At 35.7% G+C, this 19,831-nt stretch overlaps 1 protein-coding gene across 1 annotated transcript in view; it reads right to left on the minus strand.

The window, feature by feature from the left end:
• Window positions 1-13,893: 13,893 nt before the first annotated feature.
• Window positions 13,894-19,831, minus strand: part of PDGFC (platelet derived growth factor C) — a 214,395-nt gene continuing 208,457 nt past the window's right edge. Inside the window, exon 6 of the mRNA XM_025386594.1 lies at window positions 13,894-15,500. Within this exon, the coding sequence (XP_025242379.1) occupies window positions 15,384-15,500 (117 nt within the window). The 3' untranslated portion in view covers window positions 13,894-15,383. The remainder of the gene's footprint in view (window positions 15,501-19,831) is intronic.

Here is a 19,831-nt window from a genome sequence, read left to right on the forward strand (position 1 = left end):
TCTACTTGAGAGCGATGCTGAATTCCTGAGAAAATTCTATAATGGAATCCTGCTTTCCCATTGATTTATATTGCAATTTTAGAGATTCATAGCTATATAATTTGTTTTATCTAAAGATGTAATGAAATTATACTTAGAAAGAAGAATCCCTGAAACACAGTAACATTCCTAAAACACATTTTCAATGAGCAACACATTTTTAAACCTGAAGAAAATACTAAGCCAACCCACTGAGATGCAGGATGGGGTAATGTATCTTAGTGGAAAAATTCTGCAAGTGTCCTTTTCAAACAAAAGTTATGTTTATCCTTCACCTCTATACTTTCTTAGGCAATCTCTGTCAAAATACGTCTCTGGCCCGTGAGCTGGCAACATGATTGAATTAGTTTGCAACTCAAGATGGCGGGAGATTAAATAAAATACTTTGAAAAGTGCAAATATCTCCTAGAAAGAACCTCAGTGAAGTGAGTGTCTAAGAAACAGAGGTAAGAGTAGTTTTTTGACTAAAATGTTTGTAGAGGAATCCAAAGAATAATTTTGTTTGTCCAATAAGCAAAATGTGGGTTGAGGCTGGGTGCGGTAGCTCATGCCTATAATCCCAGCACTTTGGGAGGCTGAGGCGGGCGGATCACGAGGTCAGTAGATTGAGACCATCCTGGATAACATGGTGAAACTCCGTCTCTACTGAAAATACAAAAAATTAGCCGGATGTGGTGGTGGGCACCTGTAGTCCCAGCTACTCTGGAGGCTGAGGCAGGAGAATGGTGTGAACCCCAGAGGCAGAGCTTACAGTGAGCCAAGATCATGCCACTGCACTCCAGCCTGGGCGACAGAGCAAGACTCTGTCTCAAAAAAAAAAAAAAAAAAAAAAAAAAAAAAAAAAAGAGTGTGGAAATGTAAGAATATTCTCTGTTGAAGAAAGCAGAAAAGGAGGTGTATTGGGGTTAAAAAAAAATAATCAAAAGGGGAATGTTGCTGGATTATGCCATAGATTACCGTGCCATGTACAGCACCGTCATGAACTAAGGGTTTGAGAACATTTTTTTTTTATATTGTAATTACTAAACGGACACTGAGGCAAACATCATAGTTGAAGAAGGTCTTGATTTAGCAAACATTTTCAGAATGTCTGTTCTAGGATAAACTGAAGATGTGAGTTGAGTAAGACCTGTGTCTTCTTGAGGTCATTGTTCACAATCTCCTGAGGGAAGAAATCAAATACCATGGTTGCAGGTGCCTATAAGACACAAGCGATTACTAACATCTAGTGTGTAACACCCACTTTACCTAATACTTTATTTTCATAATCTCATTATCGGGAGAGATCCTCTGATCTCTGCTCTACACATAAGCAATGTGATAAATCAAAAGAGATTAATAAATGGCCCAAAATCACGTAGTTACTGCCAGGACTGAGAGTTGACTCCAAATCCCCTGCAAAACAGCACAAGTTAACTGTTGTTTAAGGCAGTCTATGAAGAATATACACAACATTTGAGCTAGATCTAGAAAAAGCATAGGTTTTGCAGTAAAAGAAAAATGGAAAGACATTTAAGGCAGAATAAGTGGCACCTATGAAGATACTGAGGTGAGACAAGGCATGGTGGAAGAAATGACTGATGAGTAGGGTTAGTAAAGTGTCAGGACCCAGAGTAGCATAAAGCCGTGTGAGTTTTACTGCATGATGTGACATAGGAGGTTTTTGAGGAAAGGAGGGATCTGTGTTTTAAATGCATCTTTGCAGCAATAGTGTTTTGTGTCTTTGTGGGACTGAGGTGCTGGAGAAGGGGCAGAGGTAGTGCAGAAAGAGTAATCATTGGCAAGACGAAATATCAATTAAGAAATTTATAATAGGCCAGGCACAGTGGCTCACACTGGTAATTCCAAGACTTTGGGAGGCCAAGGCAGGCAGATCACCAGAGGTGAGGAGGTCGAGACCAGCCCAGTCAACATGGCAAAACCCTATCTTTACTAAAAATACAAAAATTAGCTGTGCATAGTGGCGTGTGCCTGCAATCCCAGCTACTCTGGGGGCTGAAGCATGAGAATCACTTGAACCTGAGAGGTGGAGGTTGCAGTGAGCAGAGATTGTGCCACTGCAGCACTCCAGCCTGGGCAACAGTGACTCTGTCTCAAAAGAAAGAAAAAAGGAAAGAAAAGAAAAGAAAAGAAATTCATAATAAAGCTTGGAAAACAATAGTGGCCTAAGCTGAAGCAGAGGGTGCAGAAAGGGCCAACACAGCAGTGGAATTGAGGTAGCTGACAGGATGCACAGTGGGCATGGAGTGGGGGGCGTTCAGGATGCTCCCTAAGTTGTTAGCCTTAGGAGGTAAGGTGGATACCAGTAACTCACTAATTGAGAAACCAAAGAGTAGGAGCAGGTGTGAGAAAGGAAATGGATAAGTGTGAATTCCATTTAAGTGGTAGAGAACCGTCAGGTGGGTGATTCCACTGAAGTGAGCTGGAGCTCCGAGACAAGAGCAGGGCTAGAGCTATACAGTATGAATTGACCAGCCTATGGCTGGTAGTTGAAGTCATGAAAGTGCAAGGGTGGAGTCAGGAAAAGCATATAAAGAAACAAGAGTGTATAGATGGCAATCAGCATAGGAGATGGAATGAAATGTTAAGGTCATGAAAGAGAAGCAAGAATAAGGGTATACTGTGAAACAAGATAAGGGAGTTTCAAAAAAGAGTAGGATCACACATATTGACTGACAGCCTGGTCATGCACTGACAGCTAAGGTCATGAAAGAGAAGCAAGAATAAGGGTATATTGTGAAACAAGAAAAGAGAGTTTCAAAATACAGTAGTGTCACACATATTCACTGACAGCCTTACAATATAAAGTCAAGCATTTCTTTTGTAAAAGTCAGTTGCATCAGCATCAGGTTCCAGAATTCTGACTTGCAAAATAACTAGTGGTTGTCATTGACTACAAGCTCGAGGCACATCAACAGTTGTATAACTCTACTAATTCAGTGCTTCTCAAATTTTACAGTAGATAGAAATCATTGAGAGACTTGTTAAATTCAGACTCCAATTCGGTAGGACTGTGGTAGCACCCCAAATTCTGAGTTCTTAACAAACTCCAGGTACTGCTGACGCTGCTAGCGGGTGAAGTCCACTTTTAGTAGTAAAGTGCTAGATCAGGTAATGTAAGTGTAGGTTGCTTTAACAGGATCACTATGTCCACATCAAAGGAGGTTCTAGTTTCAATGTTCTTTGTAACTTCCAAATCAATTTTAAGACAAGCAGGGAACACATAGAACAAAATAATCAAGTCACAGTATTTGAAGTCTGGTTACAAGCACTAGTAAGCTTTACTTGTGGAAAATGAAACATGGGAAGAATTTGGAAGTTGTTTTTTTATTTGAAGTAGATAGTCTTAATTGTTAAAAAGGTTAGGACCTAGACTGATAAATGAAAATTCTAGGGAGGCTGATCTGTTGTTTGTGGATTGTCCAACAGAATCCCAGCCGAATGAATAATGTCTTCCCTTTCTGCAAAGGTTGTCTAACAAAGCTTTATATTTAAGTGCTGGAAGAAATCTCTGAGATTACCTGGTTCAAACTACTTACAGATCTAACAGATCTGTAAGATCTGTAAGAGGAGAGTTGGAGGCAGACTGTATGTAGCACTTAGATTATGTTGTGAAACTAGTTACTGCATTGAAGACTTGATGACCTGAAAGGTAATTTTAACTCTACTGCTTACATTCATAAATTGGAGAAATTATGTACATTTCTACAGACAAATTAGATGTTCAACTCATTAAGCAAACAAAAAGGGAAATTTAGTTTTTTGGAGGGAAGGGCATGGGAAGGAGAGTTTCTGAGATATATCAGGAATTTGCATCTATAATTACATCAAAACACTATGGAGGCATTTAACCATGGTTACACGTGATTAAGTCACTGTAAATTATCTCATTGACCAACTGAAAAAATTAAAGTCCTGAGAAAATTAATTTGGATATTTATTTCTACATGTATTAATTCAAAATTAATTGAGCAGTTACTAGGTATGAAATCTTAGGCTGCTTTTTGAGCATAGTGTGATGAATTTACTTCTATGGGATGACTGATGTCCTAGGGCTGCTCACAAAATTTGGAAGAGAAGAGCTGGGCTGAAAATTTGAAGCCATTCCTTGTCAAAGTATTTAAGTGTCTTTGAACCAAAAGTCGATCAGTTGTAACTGCAGGGTGGTGAGGTGGCTCATTCGTGACTTTATGTATCCCTCATCATGCCTGATGGAAGTAGTTATAGTCTGTAGATAAAGGGTAGAGGGTTTCGTGACTTGTTTTGATCCCAGGGTTATCTGGGCACCTAGGACAGAGGTTTTCCTAAATAGATATTGGGAAACACCTTTAATACAGCTCCAAACTAAAAATGTAGCTTGTTTTTATAGAAGGAGGACATAGGTTTTGTTTACTCAGGGAACTTTATAGCTAAATTTAAAAGCAGATGTATGTCTGTGCAAAATAGCATGCATTCTCCCATAAATAGAAACCAAATATGAACCTCATACTTTTCTTCAAATAGTTTTACAGGATTGTGTGTGATGTTGACCAATTATTCAGTCATGTCACATTCCCACTTCCTGACTCAATCACCAGCTGCAAAAATTAAAATGAAAAACTTTCCACAAAAGAAATCATTATGAAGTATTTAAGCATCTTTGGATAAAAGACAGTTTAAAAAACAAATCACTGTGATTTATGACCATGCCAGTTAAGATTGCAATAAGACTTACGTCTTGCTAACAACAATTTGTATGCTTTCATTCCACAATGATGACAAAATATATTGTCAAAACAGAAAAACTTTATGTAATACAGTAGGACTTTGATTTAACAAATCACGCACAATAAGCCAGCAAAATATATAAGGATAATCAAAATTCCTTGGATGAATTATTATGCCTTCCAGAAAACATCTAAAGATACTCAAAGTAAAACTGATAAGCTTAAGCCTTTTCATGTTATACTTTGTGCTTAAGGTCAGTTTCTTACTTATCACAGTGGAAAAGTACAATAGTCTCTTGAGCTCTAGTTCTTTGATGAGCTAGGCCAGAAGAAGCACTCTCAGTCCTCTTCCTCTTCCCCGCCCCACCACTATTATACTTCAATTGCTGGCAAAATCAAGTTTTCAGATCACTGCTTTACGACTGAAAGCAAAGCAGATCAAACTCTTGTCAATGAATTATTCATGTAATTTCTACTTTCCGTGTAATAGATTTTTCCCTCAATATATATGACATGGTTTAGTTGTTGATCTATGAACACATTTGAAATTAAGATTATCAATCTGGAAATTTGGAAGACAACCACTAACATAGGTACTATTATTTAAAAATGTTAAAGGTTAGGATACATTAATTTTACTTCTTATTCAAAGTAAACATGAGACAACAATAATACATCTTATTTTTCAGATTTTAAAGAAGATTCCTCCTAAAACATTGTCTATTGCTTATTATTATTAAATATATAGACATTTTAGTTATGTTAGAAATCAAGTTATTTCATACAAACTATATTTTATATGTATCTCTCTGTCTGGGGATGTCATTGGAACTGGTTGTCTATTGGGAAGTCCAGACAGCTACTTCTTAGAATAACTATATAAAAAATGATTTTTGCCCCCTACAATCCCTTAGTTAATAAGAACTTGAATAATATTTAGTGGGCTGTCATGAATTAGACTTACGTTGAAGACATCATTTAAGGGAGTAATACTGAGATCTTGAAACAGAGTTAAAAGTTGAACTTAGTAAAATATTTACTTATATATTGGATTGAAGATCATTACAAAATTTATACTAATTTGATTCTTCCTAAACAGATGAAAAACACTTGTAGATAGTATCTTAAATTTAGCTTAGGAAATTATTGTATTTCCTACCTGAGTTCTGTGGAAGAGCCTACGTCACAAATGAGATTAGGGTGATATCCCAATGTTCTCTATGATGGGCAGAATATCTATAACGTTCCTAGTATGAAGTAGCATTAATAACATTTTTAATTGAATCTATAGCAAGACTGAAATATAGACTGCATATGTTTGTATAGAGTCATATACTATTTAGATTATAACTATAAAACGAAAATAACTTACCTCAATAACAAAAAAAGCATTCAAGCAAAAATAAAAGTATTGGTAAATTAAAACAGTTTATGATCTTAAGATGTTTTCTAACATCAGGATATTAATAGTGAAAGGGAGCTGAATCAGAGAAACAAAATTCCAACAAAGAGTTAATTTACTAATATAATTCAATGGAAGAGACACATTTCATGCTGTACATTTCAGAGCGTGATCATTTAGGAATGAAGGAGTAGCTTATGCTGATGGTGAGACTTAGGATAAGTCTCATTCTAACCTCATAGTCCTGAGATAAAATTCTAAGCATCCTCACTAAGACAGCCAAGCTTGAAGAGAAGCAGTCTGAGGAGGTAACATTCTCTTTTCTCTACTGTGAGTAGAGGGGAAGAAAACATGGTTTTGGGGGAGATTCAGGTGAAACATGGATATTGAAAAGTTGGGACTGATGTTCTGAGATGAAAGTATTGCCTCGACGTCTTCACGCTGAGTGATAAATAAGATCTAAAGCCTATTTCAACTGTCCCCTTGGTGCACTGCATGAGGAATGGATACAAGCCTCTACCAGAGTTAAGCCCAGCAAAATATACCGTGATAGAGCTGAGCAGAATTCCTTCATCAAGAGGTTGCATTTTCCTCCAATTGTTCTTAACCTCCTTTTTCCAAATGAAATAGAAGATTAAGTAGATTGTACCTAATCATTCAATTATAGCTCAGTTTGGCAAATCTATTTTAGAAAAGTGAAAATGGAATCAAGAACTCACTCTTCCCACAACAGAGTAAATAATAACCAGAACATAAACTATGAACTATGTAAATAATTAGAAAAAAAATTAAAGGCATGGGAATTATGCAAATATCTTATGTTAAGAAAAGGAAGAAGAAAGGAAGGGGGAGAAAAGGGAGGAGGAAGAGAGAGATGGAAACAGAGACAGAGAGACACAGACAGACAGAGGTAATAAACAAGTTTGGAAAGAAAAATAATCTAAAAAACGGGAAAATTTCCCCAAATGCTTCATGTTATACAAGTGTTTATTAAGACATAAACATAAATTAAATGTTTACTAAATGTTTTTACTTTTTTATATTAAATGTATATTGTTATTCAATGTTTATTAAATAGTAAACAGTATGATAAACATAAATGAAGACAGTTGTTGAAGAGGTGGGCTAAGATGTCAGAGGGATTATTTTTTGCAACTTTTAAAAAATTGTATATTTAATTTTTGTAGATACATAGTAGGTTTATATATTTATGCAATACATGAGGTATTTTTATATAGGCATACAATGTATAATAATCACATCATAGATAATGGGCTATTCTTCCCCTATAGCATTTATCCTTTGTGTTCCAAACAATCCAATTACTCTCTTTTAATTATTTAAAATGTACAATTAAGTTAGTCAGAGGACTTATTTCCTCTTCTTTCTTAACAGCAAATGAACAAATACTAACTGAAATAAAAGCAGATGCTTAGCAAATAATTCCATGCTTGTAATGTTTTCAATAATTTTTGCAGCTTTAGTGATTGTTTAGAAAGTTATTTCATGTTGATAAAACATTTTCCAAAATGTATGTTTTTCCTGCTTCATTTCAATTTTTTGTTTATAAGTTTCAAGTTTCACTAAAAAATAGCATGTCTGATATGACCCCATGTTAAATGAAATAGTATCTATTAGTCAATCATTGCCAAATAATGCTGCATAACAACACTCTCAACGTTTATTAGTGATATGGTTTGGCTGTGTCACCACCCAAAATCTCATCTTGATTGCAATCCAAATTATAATCCCCATGTATTGAGTGAGGGACCTCCTGGGAGATGATTAGATCTTGGGAGCAGTTTCAACATGCTGTTTTCATGATAGTGAGTTCTCATGACATCTGATGGTTTTATAAGGGTTTCTTCCCCACTTTGTTCTGCACTTTCTTCTCCTGCCACCATGTGACGAGAAGGTGCTTCCCCTTCTGCCATGATTGTAAGTTTCCTGAGGCGTACCCACTCATGCAGAACTGTGAGTCAATTAAACCTCTTTTCTTTATAAATTACCCAGTCTCAGGTATTTCTTTAAAGCAACGTGAGAATTAATATAAGTAGCTTCCAATAAGAAGCATTAATTTCTCACTCAAGGATCTGTGGATTGTCTGGACTCAGTTGGAGTTGACACCACAGCATGGATTGGATTCAAATCTGCCACATGTTTTCCCCTGGTGATAGCAGGAGTCAAAGAAATCAAACCCATCTGTGCAAACACATATGAAGCCTTAACACACATTACAGGCACTTTTTTCGCCTTTTGTTCAAGCAAGACATATGACAAAGACCAAATTCAACAAGTGGGAAAATACACTCCCATAACCATTAGGTCATGGCAAAAGTACCGATGTCAAATGTTACTATACGAGACAGAACCGAGACCAATGATTCTATCATACCACCCATTTGTTTTTACCTACATACTTCTATTCATAGATAGTAGCTTGAAATGATGTACACTGAGGTGACAGAATTCAGGGGATTTTTCTTTTACTTTATTCCTCGTTTGGGGGCAGGGGGAGAAAAAGCTTTAATTCTTAAACACTACATTAAATACAACTATAATTTTTAAAAGAAAACAGCTTTATTGAGATACAATTCACATATTGAAAAATTCACCCTTTTAAAGTGCATAAATCATTGGTTTTTAGTATACTCACATTTTTACAACTATTACTACTATCTAATTTCAGAATATTTTCATTACTCTGAGAAAACCTGAGCCCATTAGCAGTCTTTCCCAATTTATCCCCTTTCCCTAGCCCTTGGCAGCTCTAATCTAGTTTCTGTGTCTATTGATCTGTTCATGCTGAATATTTCATATAAATGGAATCATACAATATGAATGGCTTCTTTCACCTAGCATAATGTTTTCTGGGTTAATCCATACTGTAGAGTGCATAAGTACTTCATTCCTTTTAATTGCCTAATAATTTTCCATTGTTTACATATACCATACTTTGTTCATCCATTTATCAGTTGACTGATGTTTCAGTGATTTCCATTTTTTGGCTATTGTGAAAAATGTGATGAATATTTCTGTGCAGAATTTTCAGTTCTCTTCGGTATATGCCTAGGAATGAAATTGCTGAGTCATATTTAGTTTATGTTTAACATTTGTAACAACTGCACATTTCCCAAAGTGGTTGAAACATTTTATAATCTCACCAACAATATACCAGTTCCAGTTTCTCCACATCCTCACCAACACTTTCATTCTGTGGTGGTGTCCTTGAAGCACAAATACTTTTAATTCTGATGATATCTTGCTCATCGTTTTTTTTTTTTTTTTTCTGTAGTTTGTGGTTTTAGTGTCCTGAGAATCATTGCCTGATCCAAAGACACAAATTTTCTTCTAAGTGTAAGATTTTTATCTCTTACATTTAGGTTGTTGATTCATTTTGGGTTAATTTTTACACATGGTATGAGGAAAGGTTCCAAACTTAATCCTTTACATGTTCATGTGCTGTTGTCTTCACACCATTTGTCACAAACGCTATTCTTTAACCATTGAATTTTCTTGTAATTCTTGTCAAAAATCAATTGACTATACATTTCAGGATTTATTTCTGGATTCTCAATTCTATTCCATTGATCTCTGTGTCTCACTTTATTAACTTTACCACACTATTTCTGTAGCTTTGTAGTAAGTTTTGAAATCGAGTAGTGTTACTTTGCACTTCTTCGAGATTTTGTTTTGGGAGTCTTGCATTTCCATATGAATATTAGGATCAGCTTGTCAATTTCTGTAAAAAAGCCAGCTGGGATTGCATGTGTAATTTTTAAAAAATATAGTTATTAATCCAAAAATACATACTCTCTATGGAAATGGTTAAATTCTTCTTTAAATTGCATATAAATTTATATTGGATAAGATTTAATAGGCCAGGTCTGGTAGCTCACGCCTGTAATCCCAGCATTTTGGGAGGCCGAGGTGGGCAGATCAGGAGGTCAGGAGATCAAGATCATCCTGGCTAACATGGTGAAAACCCGTCTCTACTAAAAATACAAACAATTAGCCAGGTGTGGTGGCGGGCGCCTGTAGTCCCAGCTACTTGGGAGGCTGAGGCAGGAGAATGGCGTGAACCCGGGAGGCGGAGTTTGCAGTGAGCTGAGATCATGCCACTGCACTCCAGCCTGGGGGACAGAGCGAGACTGTCTCAAAAAGAAAAAAAAAAAAAAAAGATTTACTGTAATAGGTTAGCAGTTTTGGAAGAAACTGGATCTGGTATAGGCAGTGCACAAATGCTTTCTGAGGCAGAGAATAAAGAGATATACTTAGTATTTTAGTAAACTGAGAGGAAATTATTGAGCTAGGTAAGTGCAGGAACAGTGCCCTAGAAAGAGAACACAGTCTGTGTTAGCATGGAGATATATGGAGACATCGGTATTTTCAGGAAACTGAGTGTTCACTACAGCTGTATGTTAGGTTTGATGATGCAAAATCAATCAGCAATTTTTCAATCAGTCAGGATTATTTATCAGGAAATTATAAATCATCAATCATGGATATTTTCATATGTTCATATTTTAAATATAGTTTTAAATTCTGACAATATTTAATCATACTATAGAACAAGTGTCTAAGATAAGAAGAATACATAAATGTATTAATGTCCACAACTTTTTAAAAGAGTTATCTGAGATCTCTGTCATGGTACCTGAGACAGGACTGGCAGGAAAGTGGTTCACTGGAAAACGAAACATAGTCTCAAAGCACCGCTAAACGAAAAATAATTGGATCACCTTGCACCAAAAGGAGCAAGACTTTTTGGCTTCGTCCTTTTAGGGTTAGGGTTACTCCTTTTGGTAGATGCCCCAACAGCACTAGTAGAATGGACTGTTTACCACTAAAAACACCCTGTTCCCATCTACTAACTTCATTTTATAGATTAGGTAGCTGAAGTTTAGAGATATTTAGGAACTCTAGAGTTCCTTCATAGTCAGTGAAAAACACACATTGATTCATTTGTATATTTACTTACTCATCAATGTAAATTGGTTCTGACCCCCTAATTTGATTAAATTCCTAACTAGGCATTGAGGGAAAGAAGAATGAGATAATTCTTGCTAGAAGTGCAATTAGACTAGGGGTCTAATGAGAAATCAAAATGGGAGCAAGTCATTATAATATGATACGACAGTATTTGTAATTGAATATCCCTGGAAGCATAATGGAAATGGTGCCAGTGGGAAAGAAGGTGGGAAAGAAAGCTTCACTGAGAATTGGCGTTGAGCTGAGACTTGAGAAGAAGTGACAGAGATAGGTTAAGTGTAGGAACAGCACTCTGAAAATGCTCCAAAGAAAACACAGCATGGGCCAGCCCAGAAATTTGAGGGGATACTGGTATTTTCAGGAAATCACAAGTATTCACTAGAGTTGTATTATGTTTAATGGTACGAAATGAGTAGAAATTAGTAAACAATGACATTATGAAGGATTCTGCCCACTATACAAAGATTAAAATTTAATCATGTGGAGTTGCATCATAAAATTTCTACCCAAGTGACAATCAGATTTGTCTGAAAAGACACCTGTTAGTGGAGTAAAGGATGGATCAGAGGAGAGGGAGAACAGAGACAGGGAGAGAGGGAGTCAAAAAATGGAGTTGTTGCAGGATAAAGGCGGTGAGACATGATGAGGGTTTGTATTAGGGCAGGAGCTACAGAAATGGAGAGGGAGAGACAAATACAAGAAAGATCAAAAAGTCTAAGTCAGTGAGACTTCCTGATAGACTACATATGGGGCATGTAGGGAAAACAGTATGTAAAGCAAGTGATGTATTGCAATGGATTAAATGTTTGTGTCCCTGCAAAGTCATATTTGAAGCCCTAACCCCCAATGGGATGGTATTAGAAGGTGGAATCTTTGGGAGGTAATCAGGTCATGAGGGTGGAGGATTGTGAACGAACAGGATTGTGCCCGTACAAAAGGGTCCACCGAGAGTTCTCTCACCATCTTTTCCACAAAGTGAGGACATCACAGAGATGACAGTCTGCAATTCAGAAGACGGCCTTCACCAGAACCAGACCATACTGGTACCCTGATCGTGGACTTCCAACCTCCAATGGTGAGAAATAAATTTCTGTTGTTTAAAAGCTTCCCAGTCTATAGTATTTTGTTATAGCATCTGAACTAAGAGTTCTGCTGTATTTTCAATTTTCCTACTCCTTCTTGTGAAGGTAAAAGATGTTATAATTTTTAACTGTGTTTATAATACATAATTGAAACAGTCCAAAATATCAGAAGTTATCCTTTTAGAGATAAGGATATTACAATAAGTGTAAAACTTGCATTTTCTGTCTTTTCTTAAACCAAATCACAAGCAGAAGTCAATGCACCTGGAGCCAGGGATGCACCAAGGGTAACCAAACCACAGTCAATGCAGCTGGAGACAGGGATGCACTGAGGGTAACCAAACCACAGTCAATGCACCTGGAGACAGAGATGCACCAAGGATAACCAAGTCATAGCCAGGATGTTTCTTACAGTGTAGCTTCTCATTACTTTGGTCTTTGCACCTTTTCCAAGTGCACATGAGAACTATTAGAGGAGGGAGGGAATGCAGAAATGAAAAATGTAGACATGAACACCTGCCTCATGACATTTAAAGCTTGCTTTTTAATAAACATCACTAGGCAAAACAGCCCATGTCTCAAGGACAAAGGCATGAAATACAGATATCATACACAAAACAGTGTGTGGTCAATACAGTCAATACTTACTGGGCTTCTCAGAAATCAGGGCCACACGTGTTATTTATGTGTGTGTGTGTGTGGGTGTTTGGTAAAATACACAGGATGATCTATAAGTGATTATAAAGTGGTTAGTGCTCACATGGTAACCACTCACCAACTGGCAACTGAGGACTGCTACCTTTATAATCAATTCTGGCTCTCAACATTTTATAAGTAAACAAAAAATAAATATTAAAAAAGGGAAAAATATATTTCGTTCAAAGATTGGAAACAATGGATTAAACACAGTTAAACAGGCCATTTACTAAGACTTAGTAGTCTTTACTAATGAAAGTTGCAAATTGCCAATTACTTTGTATATTCCACGGAGCTATATATCTAGTTTTCCTCTATATGGATAGGACAAAACTAGGAAAAGGTAAGGAAGTAAGACAGAACACACAGGCTCATTTTGTTTCTTTGTTTTCCACATAGTTGGGGGCATGGCAGAACTGCAGGTGTCAAAGCACAGGAAAAGGGTGCTTGCCTGAAGAGTCGTCTGAAGACAGAAGGTCCTGGGCACTAGACATCTCTGGCAAGTTGAAAGGCTGAGGAAAGGATGCTGAAGATACCAGCCGTGAATAGGAATCTATGTCTGGAATTGAGGAACCACATTTTGGAGTGTGCAATGTAAACTAATCCATACACCAAATCAATTTATGCTCACCCCATTTTGTAGCTGCCAGTGGCAATGAAGACATGATCGGAAACCTGCGAGTTTTTTTCCAGTTTCATGCTACCATACAACCTATCACTAAGCATTTCATAAACCATACAACAACTTTCCAGTCAGGTGAAACCTAAATTACCAGAAATCTGTATTAAGACCAGTAAGAAAAATAAAACCACTGCTCAAAGGCATTGGAAACAAGAGGCAGAGAAGGCTCACAGGGATTTTCCCTTTTTTGTCTTTTGAATTGACATATACTTTTGCATAATGAAAATCATAACACAAAATTTTGTTTCATTTTCTCAGAGTCCAAGAGATAAGTCTTGAGGACACACACGCACATAATTTTCTCCCCAAAATAGCCACATTCTTTTATTTGATGATTCAATACATTTTTAATTCAAATAGTCACCACATAACCTAGGCACAATATTAAGCATTTTACAAGCAAAATATTTTACTGATTTTCTTTTCAATTGCCAGAGTACAATAAGTGAACTGGTTAAGGGATATACTTCTGTACATAAAAATATCCATGTATTTATACAAGTGTATGGAACAGAGTTTAAGATAATAAAACCGTAACATCACAATAAATAGGATGTGTTCCTACTGCCCAGCACAGCACAGCATGCTTTGTCAGGAAGCTGCCAAGTCTTTTTCAAGGTGCTTTATGTTTTTCTGAGCTAGGCTCAGATTTCCCCAAAAAAGGAATAGATTAGTAATGGCTGGATGTGAATGTCTACTTCCACCAGTTGCTTTTTTAATTTTCATCTCCAATAACAGGAATGGAAGATATGATAACTTAATTATTTCAAAAAGTCTTTGCAACTTACCAATTCTATTGATTTCCAATTCAGTTTTTTTAAAATGCGGATTAATCTAACTCTAGCACCATACGAGAATGAAATACATGTATTTTTGTCAGAGCAACAATATTTCATATCATCTTTGTTCCTCTGGCTATAACAATTCTGTTTAGAAAAATTTACCAAGCTAAAAATAGTTGATCTAAGTTGTCATAAAAAAGAATATTAAATACCTTTGGTAAAAATAGATATATTTAACAAGATTAGAAAAGCCAACAGTTATAATGTCAAAAGGAGAATATAAAAATGTACACAATGAAACAAATAAACTGACTTATAGATAAAGTGAAGATAAGGCCACTCTTCTTTTCAGGTTTGTCTCTTCCAAACCATGAATGTAGTTCTCTTCTTCTAAATGGCAGAAATTTTAATATGAAATATGAAAAATCCAGTCTGTCCTATCAGCATGACACAAGTTTAATTCATAGCAACATAGTTCCTTTTTAAAAACCAGGTTTGTAGTACATAGAATGTTCTGGTTTACATATGTGAATATGAGCCAAAAAAAAAAAAAAAATCCAGATTTTATATGATTTGAGGCCCAGGACACGGAGCTTTAGAGTTAAGCAAGGCAACAGAATCAGGTGTTCACTTGCACAGTTTTTTCCTGTACTGACATTACCCTAAGCCATATCAAAACAACTGAAATACAGAACCCAGCTAGTGGAATAGGTACATGGTAACTCTGCAACTAGCTGGTGACGTATTTAATACAGCATTTAATTTTCTTTCCACAATTGAAGACCTTTTCTCCTGTCCTTTGGGCCTCCTCCCAAAAGAGCTGTTGCACAACTCCTAATTCTGTTTGATGTCTCCTCTTTCAGAAGGCACTGTAAATCCTGAAGATGAAAGGTCCTTGAAGCAAACAACTGAGATTAAGGATGGAGATAACGCATAAGTTCTCTAACAGAATCAGCCACTGCACTGCACAGTTCTGGGCAAGAGCTGCTGCTGGTGGTGCGGTTATCCTCCTGTGCTCCCTCTGCACACACAGTCACACTCCTCATGGTGCTCTAGGGCCACATCAGTGAGTGATTTATGCAATCCTCTGACACCAGTCTTTGGTCTCAACTGAAGGACCTGAAAGGGAACAATAGTAAGCCACCTTTAAAAATCAACGAATGTCTATGACTTGCTTTTATAAACGTTTTAGAAAAGAATCTTGGGGCCCAAAAAAGACACACATTTTAATTTTTCCTAGAGCAGGCATTATGAAAACACTCTCCCACCAAAAAAAAAAAAAAAGAAAAAAGAAAAAAAACTCATCATCGTTTCATGAAAGGGCAGACATTTTAATGCCAACAATTTGGAAGCATTCTGTCTCCAAATAAGGAACTGTACTTAAATGGAAAGACTCACCATGCAATCGTTATTTTATTTATCTGACTATTTTAGAATTTCACCTTAAGTATTTTGGAACTACCAATACACAATTCGTTTTTCTGTTTGTTGCTTTCTTTCACTCATTCATTTATTCACACATTTAACAAATATTTACACTTGATGCAATACACTCAAGTGAAGAAATACTGTGGAAAGAAACATGATCACTCCACAGCTGAGTCTGCTCAATTATGCCACTCATTAATTTTCTTGGCTACACTTCAAGTCCTCTATAAACTTGATGAGATGGATTAGATGTACTTCATAGACATCAGCCCCAGTCACAGCTAACTTCCTGCAGCTGGATCCTACTGTGCAGTGAGAAGAGGTTTGGCAATAATAACAATGATGCTTCTATTAAATAAAGTTATTTGCAGTTTGGATTGTCAAGGTTTTAATAAAAATACAGCAAGACTGACACTTACACTACACATATTTCCTCTTAATACTATGACAACAAGATACAGTTGTGTAATTCTATAAAATATTATTTAAAATATTTGATGTTGCTACCTATTTAAATGTATGACATTTTATTTCTTATGATAGAAACAATAAAGTTTAGGAAATTGTATTTTGTTTGGATTATGAACAAAGGCCAGAGCACAAAATAATATGAAATTTTCTAGCATCTCTACTTTTTGGATATGACATAGATAACCTCATAAAGTAACTTCTAAAAGCTACCATTCCTAAAAATGTTCATTAATCCAAAAAGGCACAAGTCAAGTCTTATGACTGTTCTATTTAAAGACTTAAAAGAAAAACAGAGAATGCGTACCTCACTGGAGTATGTGGTAATATCAGAGGTTAATTAGCTAACATTTTTTGAATGCTTACTGGGTGCCAGGCACAATAATAATGTTTTTACATACTTTAACTCACAAGAATTCTATGAAGTAATTTACAATTATTACCCCTATTTTACACATGAGTGAACAGAGGCTTAGACAGAATAAGTGACACAGCCTTTATTTGTACCTAGGCCAGGGATGAATTATTAGAGTGATAGATAATAATTTTATAAACTCAGAATGTCACTGCTCATACATTCTATTTATTTAGTATCTTTCTTCCTGAAGAGATAAACTTCAAAGTCTCATAATAACTATCAGAAATTATAAAATTTTAAAGTAGTTTTCTCATCTATTTCACAATTCTAGAATAAAAATTACTTAAACTTTATTTCTTTAATGTGAAATTTAACTCAATGGCTACTGAATATTATTTTATGTTAGTACTGATTTATTATTTTTGAACAATTTAGGGTGTCAGACTAACTACATTTCAGACATTGGCACTATTCCTTATCACACTCCTGCTACAAATTGTTTCTGGAATGAAGTTGGGTGGGGGGGTAAGATAAATTGCAATATTGGCATAGCCAACATCTTCAATTCCTATGTCCACGTGTATGCATTTTCCCATTCAGCAAGGACAAAAATTTACTATGTAAAGTAAAAGGTTAGAGAGGCCACCATACATGGTCCTAAGAGTCAGGCCCGGTTGCAATCCTTGCTTCCTCTAGCATGCATATGCCAAGATGCATTTGCTGAATCAAAGTCCCCTGTCTTTGTTTGCTGATGCTCATAGAGATTTACAAATAGCAGAAGAATCTCTTAATGTTCTAGAAATGTAAGTCCTGTATAAGAAATTCTAATGGTGGAGGATACAATTAGTGTTCTTCTTTTTAATTCGTTTTGACAGTTTTGACTTTGGAAGAGAAAAGTAGACTTGGAAAATGGTCAGCAGGTCCCAGACAATATTAAAGAGGAAAAGGACACAGATTATGCCACCAGGAAAGAAACAGGGCTAAAGTTCATCTCAGAAAATTTAGACAGAGAGGTTGAAATTAAAATGGTAAGTTCACAAAAAGGAATGTCCAGGAAGAAGCTGAGCCAGAGATTTTGGAAGATAGTAGATAAGACACAGAGAGAACCAGCAAGGAACAAATGCTCATGGACCACTGCTCAACACATTCAAACAAAACGACCTTGAACTTTTGAGAACCACAGAGCACTGGGAACAGGGATTCAGTACTGGAATAAGGCAATTGAATGGTATATATTTTTAGGTTCATTTGTGCAAAACAAACAGACCTAATGTAATAACATAAACTATTATTTCATTAAAAATTATTAAATATGTAAAAATATAAATAAGATGAAAATTATTAAGCCGAGTAAGAACAGAGAAAAAGGAACAAATAGTTTACTATTGTCAGAGTATCCTGTAGATCTTTTGGCCAGAATACTTTTCCTGCTTCAGGACAAAATTCATTAAATCTTTATTGATCATTTACCATAACCAAAGAATAAGACTAGGCACGGTGAAAAAGCAAAGATGAGTGAGAGAGCAGCTAATATATATTAAGGGCATGACAATTGCCAGGCTTAATTCTAAGTGTTTTGTAAATATCAACTCACTAAATCCTCACGGTGGAGTATGAGGGTTGGAGACTCACCTTACAGATGAGGAATTGAGGCACGAGGGCTAAGCAATTTGCTCCAAGTCACACAGCAAACAAATATTAGGTTCAAAACTGGGATGTCTAGCTATGAAGTTTGTGTTCTCAAGCATTACATTGTAATGTGACTTTTGATTTCCTCAGCTCTCAATTCAATAGAAACAAACAAAAATAGACAATAATTTTGAAATAATAAAAGTTCTCTAATAGAGTATCTTTGAAGCCCTACAGATGCGCTGAGGATGAATTAGTCATGCTAGGACTGGTAGGACACCAGCATTTCAAGGAAGATATGACATCTAAGTGGGTGTGTGTGTGCGTGTGTATATATATAAAATATATATATATATATATATAAAGTTCCTGACTTGCTTTTCTGAAAATTCTTACGTGGGACTCAGAAAAATCATTAAGAAAATATATTTATTTGGCTAAAATGTCTTCCCCCAAAGAAATCTGGTGATTGATACAAAAAGGAAGAATCTTATTAATAACATTATCATGCTACCGTATCTTTTAGTTTTCCTCAATTATTATATCCCATCTCCTCCTTCAGCAGCATCAGGTACCATTCATGTATCTGGAAACCATCCTTTTTGAAAAGTCAACTTTAAATTTTACAAAGCCTTTAAATTATACCAATAAAAATCTGCCCTTCTGGCTTCATTTAAAAATTACTTCATGACTTTTAATTTTTTCCACTAAATAAAATAACATGAAATAAATATATATTTTATAAATAAAATGATTCTTCATATGCATAAAGTCTTCAGTGAAACCCTCATCTGTTAGGTAACCTAAACATGTAAGGTTTCATAAACTACACTTCCTATGACATGATTTTCCTGCCCTTCACCAATATTGTGTTGGCATTTGATAAAGTGGAAAAAAAAGCACTGGATTCGTGAAGACAAGGGACCCTGTTTCCACTCTAGAGCTAGGCTTTCACTTCATTAAGGATTTCACTGAAATCCTGATGCATATGAAAAATCATTTTATTTATTAGATAGATATTTATTCTGTATTCTTATTTAAAGGAAAAAATGAAAGGAAAGGCAGTCATACTGAAATGATGTCAGAAAGGCAGATTTTGACTTGGTCTAATGTAAATGTTTTATAGAAATTAAAGTTGACTCATCAGGAAGGATGGCTTCCTGATAGAATGATGCTATATGATGCTGGTGGGGGAGGTTTTGGGATATAATTGGGAGACTCCGTCACTAACAAAAACATTAAGAGTACAAGTTCTAAGGTTCCCAGGGTCCTAAAAAACAATAATTACTAACATGCCATATTATATTTTCTTTCATTCCAGAGAATAAAGAGATGAAAGGTTAAAAAATCCATACAAAGTTTAACATGTTATTTGAAGCAACACGAATAATACAAAGTTTACTATAATTATGAATATGTCATCTTAGGAGTCTCTGTTGCCCCAAGTAGAAAAATAAATATCAAAGCTCTCCTTTCTCCAAAGTAGACAATAATTTATCTCTGAGCTTGTCTTTGAAATATTTTTCCTTCATATTTTGAAAAGTTTAAAAGTTGAAAAACTTTACTC

Source organism: Theropithecus gelada, chromosome 5 (assembly GCF_003255815.1).
Source record: "Theropithecus gelada isolate Dixy chromosome 5, Tgel_1.0, whole genome shotgun sequence".
NCBI lineage: Eukaryota > Metazoa > Chordata > Mammalia > Primates > Cercopithecidae > Theropithecus > Theropithecus gelada.